The following is an 11,023-nucleotide window of genomic DNA, read 5'->3' as shown; positions in this document are numbered from 1 at the left end:
TGAGCAAGACCCCATGTCAGCAAACAAGCTGGGACCAGGCCTCCCCACCTCTGTGTGCTCCTGAGAGGACATCGAACCGATGTCCCCCATGTTTGTGGACAGGTCCTGATCTCCGTCCCGGCCAGTAGCGGCTGAGGCCGCACTGGGCCGTGCATTTAGCTCGTGTGGACAGAACATTGCTCTTTTCCACAAAGGTGATCAGGCTGACACCCATCCCTCTTCATCCATTAGCTTAATAGATCCCATCTTGTATTTATTTATGTGTGGTAGAAAGAAAACAGTCACACGGGGCGAAGGGCGTTGGAATCTGTTTTTATCTTCCACCGAGTTATCAACATTTTTTGTATCAAAATATTTACAATGATAGCTGCTGGGAACAAGCCGGTGCGTACAGCACAAAGAAGAAAACCCCGCTAGAGCCATGCAGATTACACGAGACGTAAATGCCATGGGGGGTGGGGGGGTTAAAAAGCAAGGGAAGTCTCTGTGATTGTCACATCGGCCTGGACAGCACCTTAAAGGCGTCTTGGGGGTCCCTCGGCCAGCCTGGCCTGCAACTCTCCCTTAGCCACAATGAACACAGAGGAACAGACCCTTTATATAAATACCAGCAATGATAGCATAGTAATCCACCCCCCCCCCCCAAAAAAAGAGAAAGGCCCCACGCGCAAATGTACATAGAGGAGCAGAAGAAAGTAGGCCAGAACCAGTTTGGACTTCTCCCCAGGGTCGATCTGCAGACATGGCCGAAAGACTCTGAGACGGGCTGGGGGGAGGGGGGGGCAGAGCCCCGGCCGGAGAGCCCGGAATCCAGGGCCTCCTATTTCTCAATCCTCCGTGGAAAATCTCAGGCGGCCACAGACACCCCAACGGGTGTTCTGTCTGGGAGCGCCAAGTGTGTTCGCTTTATTTCAGAACAAGTAAACATCTGCCCGTCACCTGCGATTCTATTCACCGCAAGAGTCTCCCTTCCCTTCCTGGAGAGCGGGGTGCCCGGTCCCCACCATTGGCTACCATTAGCGTGCTGAATACGCCGCCACCCTGCCCCAGCCCAGAGCTTGTGGTTTGGTGTGTGTGTGTGTGTGTATGTGTGTGTGTGTGTGTGTGTGTGTGTGTGTGTGTGCATGTGTTTGTGAATCAGGCTTCATCTGGAAGGCAGGATGGTCGGGACATCTCACAGATGCCCAAAGGGCTACCTTGCCCTTTAGTGACCACTGGACCGAGTGGGCAGGAGGAAAACCCCATGAGGGTCAGCTGCAGGGGCGGGGGGGTCTAACCTGGGCTCCACCCCTCTCCAGGGCCTTCCAGGGCGCCCTTCCTCCGCTTTGTCCCTCCACCACGGGGCTACTTGGGGCCAGATATCTGTCCATGTCCGGGCAGTAACTCACCACACCAGCCCCCCCCCACCATCAGCCCCCCGTGGGGCGCTTGATGTGGGATCGGAGGGCAGGGGACTTCCAGGCCACACAGGGTGGGATGCAGGGCGGGGCCGCTCTCGGCTGGATTGATCCCCCTGCCTGGAGGTGGGTGGGGGACCCAGTGTGGCATCCAGGGCTGGCCCGGGTGGTGTCAGCCACGGGTGTCACCGAGGCTGCGCCTCGTGGCCAAGGGCAGGCCCGTCTGGTCCACACCTGGCCATGCCAGCGCCACCCTCCCGAGAGCAAGCGGCTGACGGGACCCCCCTCAGCCTTTTTCTTCGTGTGTGCGTGTGTTTACATGTGTGCATGTGCATGTGTGCATGTGTTTGTGTGTGTGCATGTATGTGCATGTGTTTGTGTGTTGCATGTGCACGTGTGTTCGTGTGTGCATGCATGTGCATGTGTTGCACATGTGTGTTTGTGTGTGCATGCGTTTGTATGTGCATTGTGTGCATGTGTTTGTGTGTGTGCATGTGTGTTGCGTGTGCACATGTGTTTGTGTGTGCATGCATGTGCATGTGTTGCACATGTGTATGTGTTTGTGTGTGCATGTGTGTGCGTGTGTTTATGTGTGTGCATGTGTGTCTGTGTGTGTCCGTCTTCCCGCCCTGCGGCTCGCGTCCCTCCTCCCGCATCCAAGGCTCGGGCCTCCCCACCCCCTCCCCAGCCCACGCACACGCGCGTGCGCACGGGGTCGGCCTCACTTCTTCCTCAGGACCAGGTAGAGGATGCCGATGACCAGGCTGAAGCAGAAGCAGATCCAGGTGAGGATGAAGCAGTAGCCGTGGTGCGTGGACGTCTCGAAGTGCACGCTGCTGTTGGCGTAGTGGTGGGTGTAGATGGACACGCCGACCAGGATGCACAGCCCTGCGGGACGGGGCGCGTGGGGGTCAGGCGCGCTCAACACCCGCCCCCAGGCCCGGGATGCCGGCTGACAGCCCCCGGAGCCATGCCCCGGAGGTCGGCCCACCAGCCGCGGGCGGCCCCGGGCGGGGATACTCACAGCACACCAGCATGGTGGCCCCGGAGAGGAAGAAGCGGTTCCCCTTCTCCATAGTGAAGAGCTGGAACACGAAGACCACCAGGGAGATGACGGAGAAGATAATGGACAGGATCATGAAGGCCTGCACAGCCTTGAGGGCGTCTGCGGACACGGGCGGGAAGAGCCGCGTCAGACCACGCCCATGGGTGTGGCCACGCCCACGGCGGGCGGGGCTCCATCCCCATTGGGGCTGCTCCGTGGCCCTGCCCCCTGTGGGCGGGGACTGACTCTATCCCTGCTATTTCCCATGGCCACGCCCACCATGGGCAAGGATTGGTCTCTATTGGGATTGGGCTGGGGCCATGCCTCTGTGGGCGGGGCCTGGCCTCTTCTGGGGCTGGCCCAGGGCCACACCCACTATGGGCAAGGATTAATGTCTATTGGGGACTGGCCCCGGGCCACGCCCTCTGAAGACTGGGATTGGTCTCTAGTGGGGGCTGGTCCAGAGCCACGCCCCACTGAGGATGGGGATTGGTCTCTATTGGGGCAGGGCTGGCCACGCCCCCTGAGGACAGTGATTGGTCTCTATTGGGGCAGGGCCAGGGCCACGCCCCCTGAGGATGGGGATTGGTCTCTATTGGGGCAGGACTGGCCACGCCCCCTGAGGACAGTGATTGGTCTCTATTGGGCCAGGGCCACGCCCCCTGAGGATGGGGATTGGTCTCTATTGGGGCAGGACTGGCCACGCCCCCTGAGGACAGTGATTAGTCTCTATTGGGACAGGGCCAGGGCCACGCCCCACTGAGGACAGTGATTGGTCTCTATTGGGGCAGGGCCAGGGCCACGCCCCCTGAGGACAGTGATTGGTCTCTATTGGGGCAGGGCCAGGGCCACGCCCCCTGAGGACAGGGATTGGTCTCTATTGGGGCAGGGCTGGCCACGCCCCGCACGCACCTTGGTCGCCGTAGCTCAGCCCGCCACTGCAGTCCCCACCGGTGCAGTTCCGCCAGAGGCCCACGGAGGCGTTCACGTGGTCAGACACCACCCAGACCTGGCGGAGGGCAGAGGGCGGATGGCGGAGGTCACCACGAGGGAGGTGATCCTCACTGAGGACCGCGGTTCGAAGCCCACCGAGGCAGCCAAGGCTGTGAGAGACACTGATCCCCAGTGAACCCCAAAGCCGGAAGGGGCACTGCGGCTCAAGCGGTAGAGCGCCCTCCCAGGACAGCGCCGGGGCCCCGAGTTCAAGACCCACCACCGACTCCCAGGTGAAGGAAACAACTCCACCAAGTTAGGGTGGACCGAAGGGGTCAGCAGGGCCCGGCGTGGAGCAACCAGCCTGACCTTCCTGAGCACGATCGGAGCAAACTGGACGCTTCCACTAACAAACAACAACAAACGACCACCGGAGGAAGTGGCGGCGGGGCCCGGGGACAGCAGAGCCCGGTTGCCATCTGGCTGCACATCTCTGGCCCTGTCCCCACCATATTCAGGGCTCCAGGCTTGAATCTGGGGGGCCTGCCCCCTCCACCTCCCCTGTCACTGAGATCCAGGAGGGCTCAGCCCGGCCCGGCTCCCGCTGTCCATCCCTCCCAGTCCCTCGACCACCCTGCAGGCACTGAAGTTAACCCACCCTCCTCCCCCACCTCCACCTCAGCATCCACACCAGAGCTCCACACGGGAGGCCCGGACTCACGTTGGCGATGGTGGAGACAAACAGCATGATGAGGCAGGCATTGTGCACCACGAAGATACTGGCCAGGAGCACCAACATCTTGGCCTTTCTGCGGACAAGTGAGCCAAGAGAAGTTTCTGGAAAGAACGGAGGAGGAGAGGAGAAGAAAAGGTTAACATCAGATTTAGTGGGACGGCTCCGCTTCCCCACCTCTGAGGTCTCAGCCGAAATGAGAAGTCGCAATAACAAAAAAAGACAACAAAGTTCCACCTCCATCAGAAAATTCTGGAGACCCCTGTGTGCTTCTATGCCCATCCATCTTGATCAAACGCAATTCCCTCCCTTTCAGAACCAAGATTTATATACTCACTCCTCTAATGTAACCATCTCTCCCCAGCAGGAAAAGTTTTTTAAAAAGAGGACATTTTTCCCGTCCCCCCCCCAAAAAAGCGGCTAAACTGGGTGTCCTGACAACTGCTAGTTTCATAATCAAGGTGTGCAAGCCCAGAGTTGGTTAGGAAAGTGTCTGATTTCATATCTATCGTGACACGCGTACGCCATCCAAAACACAAATCAAGTTCTATCCACGCGCCGGTGGCTCACACCTGTCATCCCAGCCACCAGGAGGCTGAGATCTGAGGATCGCAGTTCAAAGCCAGCCTGGGCAGGAAAGTCCATGAGACTCACATCTCCAGTAAGCGACCAGAAAACCAGAAGTCGAGCTGTGGCTCAAGTGGTAGAGTGACAGCCTTGAGCTGAAGAGCTGAGGGACAGCGCCCAGGCCCTGAGTTCAAGCCCCACAACCAACAACAACAAAAACCTGCTATTAGTTCAGCAGTTGGGCAGCAGATCTCAGGGGAGAGAGATTATTCATAACCCTTGGTGTTCAGCAGTCATCAGGGGGCTGGGATGGAGCTCAGTGACAAAGCGCTTGCCTAGCGAGCGCAGTGTCCTGGGTTCGAGATCCAGGACAAGAAAGAAAGAAAGGAAGAAGGAATGAAGGAAGGGAGGGAGAGACAACAAAAATGCACTTCCCGCTAGACATGCACATTCTAGCACCATCTAACTACGCTAGATAGACTGAAGGTTCCTGTGTTACGTCCACAGTGGTCTGCGTTTCATGCCTGGGAGTTTGGTATTTTGGTTATTTTGGTTTTGTACTAGTTAGTTACTGGGATTTGAACTTGGGAGTTGGGGGAGCCTGGGCCCTGGGCCTGCGGAGCTCTGGTGCTCAAGGCTGGCGCTCGACCACTTGAGCCACAGCTCCACTGCGGGCTTTGGGGTGGTTCATTGGAGGCGAGTCTCCGATCGGCCGGTGTCATGGTCCCTGCTATAGGGGGTGCCCAGCGCCCCCCAGCTCCCATAGGCTGCTGTGCCAGGCCAGAAACAGAGGCTGCACGGTGCACCCGGCTCTGGCTTTTCCCCACCCCGAGTCTGTCGGGCTGTCTTCCAATCCCGCGCGCTGGATGGCAGATGCTCAGCTCCTTCTCCATGTCCAGCCCCGTTTAGCGTCTCTGCGGTGGAGACCCCACCACACAGCAGGGCCAGGGGACATGTGCAGGCCCGCCAGGAAACCCACCCTCCCTTCTGTCCAGATATCATCTCTTATGATCCTCTCTGTCCAGACATCATCTCTTCCCATGATCCTCTCTGCTCCCTCCTCTGTCCAGACATCATCTCCTCCCATCATCCTCTTTGCCACCCCCTCCTCTCCCTCCGCTGTCCAGCCATCAGATTGTCTGTGCACACATCATCTATACCACACACATGCACACACACGCACATGGGCGTGCACACCAACACCGATGACCCGGAACCAGGTCCCAACTGTCCACTGTGCACCTCGGACTACAGGAACGTGACTGCTAAGCATAAAAGCTCCGCATGCACGCGTCCCTCCTCCAGTCCCTGCGTATTGAGTGTGTTTTCAATTGGGTGCCCGGCCTCCTCCTCCTCCAGGAAGCCCTCCTGGACTCCTACCAGAGGTCATGTCCCCCCTTCCTAGCCCACAGGCCCGACGTGGCCTGCTAGTGGACGGTGGCTGGACGGTTACACGTGGACGAGAAGCCCTCCCCTTCCTCCCTCCCTCCCCCCTCTCCAGAGGCCTGAGCTCCTGGACTGATCTCTGTTTGAGAATGAATGAATGAATGAATGAATGCACGGATATAATTACAGAATCTGGGGACAGAAGGAGGGCTTGCTAAAAACACTCTCTGGGCCCGGTGGCACTGAGGTCAGCTCCTCTCGGGGGTCCCTGGGCCCACCTTCCGGCCAGCACCCCGGGCTTGACCCACGCCTCCCGACCTCAAGATCGGTTTGCTGCTGCCACTTCGTTTCCCCAAGGGCTCGCACGGCACAGGGCCCCCTGTGTGTTGGTGGACAAGGTGGTGGACAAGAGCAGAAAGGCAAGTCACCAGCACCACCAGCAGCCCAGGCGGGAGGGTGAGGCCGGGATTAAAGGGGGGCGCATGCTGGTCAGACCATGGCCACGCCAGGGCTCACGCCCAGAGGAGCAGCGGATGCAAAAGGAGCCACTGGCTTCCCTCTCCCTGGGCCAGGTAGACACACCCCACACCCCAAAAATGGCGGGAGGGGGTGAGGATGAAAAGCATTGCTTATCTGGTGCTGGTGTGGACTTGCGCAGGACTTGTGCAGACTTGGCCAGGTGAGGTTGGGAAAGGGAGGGGGGAGGAGGAAGGGAGGAGGACGGGGGGGGGGGAGGGAGGGAGGGGACCAATAACTAGTACAGATCCAGACTTCCATAGTCGGCCTTGGGGGCCCAGAGAGGCGGTACTGGCTGCTAACAGTCTCTAGCACAGGTTCTGGGTTCAAATCCCACCCGGGCTGCTTTGGCCTGCTCTTTCCCCGTCTGGGTGGTGTTTATTTACCCCTGAGCATTAGCACGGCCGCCCCGGGCTAGCCTCAGCACCGCCCTCGGCTCTCATGAGCTCTGAACGCTCTCCTGCACCCCAACCTCCCCCTCGGAAGGAGGCTGAGGCCAGGCCCCCCCCCACCCCCGGGGCAAAGAGGGAGCTGGGGTTCCAGCTGGGGTTCCCTCTGACGTCAGCTCGGAAGAGGGGCCAGGGCCAGAGATCCTGGAGATAATGACTAAGTGCAGGGAGAAAATGGAGGCGTGGGCCGGCCTGCCGCACTGGGCGCCCCAGGTAAATTAGGGGGGCTGCAGCTCTGCTCGCTCTCCCCAATGGGCTCCTAGGGGCTCCATGCCCTGAGCCCGGCCAGGGTGAGGCCCCAACAGCTCCCCCCAGAGGGAGCTAAGGCCATCTTCCTCCTTCCCCCTCCCTCCCTCCCTCCCTCCCTCCCTTCTTCCTCCTCTTTCCTCCTTCCTCCTTCCTCCTTCCTTCCTCCTTTCCTCCCTTCTTTCCTTCCTTTCTTTCCTCCCTTCCTTCCTTCCTTCCTCCTTTCCTTCCTCCCTCCCTTCCTCCCTTCCTCCCTTCCTCCTTTCCTTCATTCCTCCCCTCTTCCTTCCTTCCTTCCTTCTTTCCTTCTTTTCTTTCTTCTTTCCTCCCTCCCTTCTTCTGTCCCTCCCTCCCTCCCTCCTTTGTGCTCTCTCACTCTTTTTTCTCTCTCTCTCCTTGTACCAGAGTTTGAACTCAGAACCTCATTCTTGCGAGACAAGGCGCTTCACCGCTGGAACCGCGCGTCCGGCCCCAGCGGTGGATCTTTTCCCGCTCAGGGCTCCGTGTCTGGGTGCCGCCCGCCCCCTCAGGGCCGCCACCTCCGGCTGGCGCATTCCACCCAGGGCTGACCCCGAACTGCGATCCTGCAGACCTCACACGCTCAACGCCCCCCAGAGTGGAGCAGCCAGCCCATCTTCCCGGACCCCGCCCGGCCTGGTCTCACCCCGGGAGGCTGAGCGTGGAGGATCACGGTTCGAAGCCAGAAAATGGAAGCGCCAGCCTTGAACTGGTTTTCTGGCTCAGGGACCGTGCCCAGGCCCGGAGTTCGAGCCCCAGGACCGATGCACGCTCCCAAAAAGAAAACTCAAGTTAACTCCTCACTGGATCTACCTGTGTGTTGGCCTCCGGGATGCCCAGATGGCAAGAACAGTCTAGAAACCCCAGCCTCAGGGGCAGAAGGGAAAAGAGGAGGGGAGGAGGGGAGGAGGGGAGGAGGGAGGCTCGTGATCTAAGGCTGCAGTTCAAAACTAGTGAGGGCCATGGCTGGGCCTTGATGTCTGGTTGCCGGGCAAAGCCACGGCCTCCCTCCTCCTCTCCCTCCTCGCCCTCCTCGCCCTCCTCCCTCTCCCGGATGGTGTTAGAGGACGGGCGGGCGTGGGCCCCAGGGATGGGCCACACCCCAAAAGGGCTGGTTAGAAGCCCATGTTTCTGGTGTGGCTGTCTGCCCAGCTGAGAGTCTCCGTTGTGCTCTCAGGAGCGGTGTGAGCGCACACTCGTGTGAGCCACACTCACAAAGAACTTGCGGATGCATCTGGAAGATGAAGCCCGGCTGGGCAGCGGCTCAGGGGGGAGAGCATTTGCCTAGCATGCCCAAAGTCCTGGGTTTGAGTCCTCAGGACCACACAGAAAAAAAACCGGACATGGCGCTGTGGCTCAAGTGGTAGAGCGCCAGCCTCGTGTAAAAGCAGCTCAGGGACAGCGCCCAGGCCCCGAGTTCAAGTCCCAGGACTGGCACAAAAAACAAAGTGAAACACTTCAGGATGTAGCCAGCGACCTACGTGGCTTCAAAGACCCCCAAGTACTATTTCAGAGACGAGGGGCGGGGGGAGGGATGAAGGGCTGTTTCTCCCAGCTCTACTCATCTGTGCTAATTAAACATGAAGCCAGGAGCTGGCCTTGTGGCGCATGCCTGCAATCCCGGCCCTCCAGAGGCTGACAGAGGAGGCCCGTGGCTTTGGGGCTAGCCTGGGCTAGCGTCAGGGTTTGTCGAGGGCGCAGTGACCACCAGGACAGATTCAATGCCCAGGCCGCCACAGTCCTGGGGGGGTACAGGGGCGTCCACCGGTGCTGCTAGCATGGGGGACACGGAAGGCTAGTGCTGTCCAGCGGAGGGGCGGGCATGGACGCCTGGCCCCCACCCCAGGCCCTGACTCCCCTGGCCTGGGGTTTGTTAAGAGCTTGCCAGGTGCCCAGGCCCGGGTGCAGATCCCAGTCCTGCCAGTAGGAAGGGAAGGAACGTACTCGTTCATCCTCCCTGTGGAAGGGACAGAGGACATGAAGGACAGAGTTTGTTCTGTGGCCCCCGGTGGGTCTATGGGGTGGGGATAGGGGGGAGGGGGAAGCCGCTTGAACTTCTCCCCAGGGCGGCCAGGGAGCTCACGCCCTCCACGAAGCTCCCCAGCCCACTCCACCTGAGCTGGGAGGGGCTGTGTCTCGGGGTGACCCACAGGAGGGCCAGGGGTGGGGTCCAGCAGGAGGCAGATGGGGGGGGGGATGAAGACCACACCACCCTCCCTCCCCCAGACCCCGGTCTCCTCCTGTGGGGAATTAGACAGGACACAAGCAGTCAACCGACTCAAGGATTCCCAGCTCCGGGAGTTCCTTTTAGCCCTTGGGGGGAGGAGGGGGGGTTCTTGGCAGTGGGTGGGCTAAAGGGAGGGCTCAGAGCTTCTCCAGGGTTCTGGAATCCATGAGCCCCGCCCTCCCCTCCTGGACGCCACATCTGGCCAAGAACCGGAGCCCGGAATCCACACGGCCGTCCACCTCCTCCTGGTGCAGCCCTCCCACGTTTTATTCCAAACCCCAGCTGCTCCCCCCCACCTTCCCGCCCTCCCTCCCTCCCTCTCCCCCCCCCCATTTCCCCTAACGGTTTTCTTTAAACCAGCCAATCTCTTCTCTGCTTCCCTCCACAAGAAACCAGCGACATCACTTCTGCAGAAGTGAATGGGAAGAGAGGGAAAGCCAGATGTTTCTCCACTAGCATTTCCTCCGCTCCCCCATGCCCCCCAACCCCCCCCCAAACTCTGCCACCCACCCACCCGCAGGCAAAAGGAGGGATTGGCGTGGTTTGCAGGGGACGGTACCCACCCTGGGCCCGGAGAAGCCGTTCCCTACATAAAAACACTCGCTGTCCAAGTCCACTCCAAAGTCCCCTCCGCCACCACCCAGCCACTGGGAGCCACAGCCCCGAGACCAGATGCCAGCCCTGGGGGCCCCCTGTCCCTCCATCCGTCCCCACCCCCCCCAACCCAACCCTGCTCAGGACAGATCTCCTCGGCTGCCCTCCCAACTACAAGTTTCAAGGACTTGATTCTTTTGAGTCACAGGTAGGGAAGAAAAATAAATCAAAGCCAAGGAGAGAAAGAAGTAGGGGAGAAAGGCGAGGTTTAGAAGTCCTCAGACCCAAGTGCTCTCCCCCCCAAAGGAGCGATCGCTCTCCTACCTGAGGCTGCGGAGGCCCGAGGCGCGGAGGCTGCAGTCTGGAGGCCCGGGGAACTCAGGGAGGGCCGGAGGCTGCAGCTCTGGGTTGTAGGGACGGCGGGACGGGAAGGGTTCCCCAGGCAGAGCTGCTGGCTGGGTGTGTGCAGGGCCGGCCCTTTCTCCCCGGGTTTTAAAGGAGCTTCTGTGAATCAGGCTGGCTTGAAAAAAAAAAAAAAAAAAAGCAAGATTTGTTGGTGAGCTACGCCCTGTGGAGCTGGCGGCTGGCCGTGCACGGCGGGGTGAGCGTGCACCGCCCCCTCCCCGCCCCAGCCTGTGACTCACACCCACAGACCGCAGTGGAAAAGGGCGTGACACCCTGAGTAACAGGAGACACCAAAATAGATGTTTACCGAAGTCCCCCGTAGCCGTGACTGCAGGCAGCAGCCACGGGTCAGGTTCCCATCCCTAAAGGGAGCAGGAGAGCACCCCCTTGTATCCCATTCATTCAAACCCTGGTGACATGGGGTTGGCTCACGTCCATCACCCCAGATACTCAGGGAGGCTGAGAGCTGAGGATCGCTGGTCAAGGCCAGCCCAGGCAGGAAAGGCC

At 60.0% G+C, this 11,023-nt stretch overlaps 1 protein-coding gene across 1 annotated transcript; it reads right to left on the bottom strand.

The window, feature by feature from the left end:
* Positions 1 to 296: 296 nt before the first annotated feature.
* LOC138805076 (epithelial membrane protein 1-like) lies at positions 297 to 10,653 on the bottom strand. The gene is made up of 5 exons (XM_069989653.1): positions 10,436 to 10,653; positions 4,097 to 4,212; positions 3,355 to 3,451; positions 2,422 to 2,562; positions 297 to 2,285 (listed from the first exon to the last, which is right to left on the bottom strand). The coding sequence occupies exons 2-5, from the start codon at positions 4,172 to 4,174 to the stop codon at positions 2,119 to 2,121; spliced, it is 483 nt and encodes a 160-aa protein (XP_069845754.1). The 5' UTR covers positions 4,175 to 4,212; positions 10,436 to 10,653; the 3' UTR covers positions 297 to 2,118.
* Between the last annotated feature and the right edge of the window lie 370 nt (positions 10,654 to 11,023).

This window comes from Dipodomys merriami, unplaced genomic scaffold (genome assembly GCF_024711535.1).
Source record: "Dipodomys merriami isolate MVZ:Mamm:240054 unplaced genomic scaffold, mDipMer1.0.p SCAF_384, whole genome shotgun sequence".
In the NCBI taxonomy this organism is placed as follows: Eukaryota; Metazoa; Chordata; class Mammalia; order Rodentia; family Heteromyidae; genus Dipodomys; species Dipodomys merriami.
Note: the sequence above shows the minus strand (reverse complement) of the source record. Positions and strands in the feature narration are given on the sequence as shown.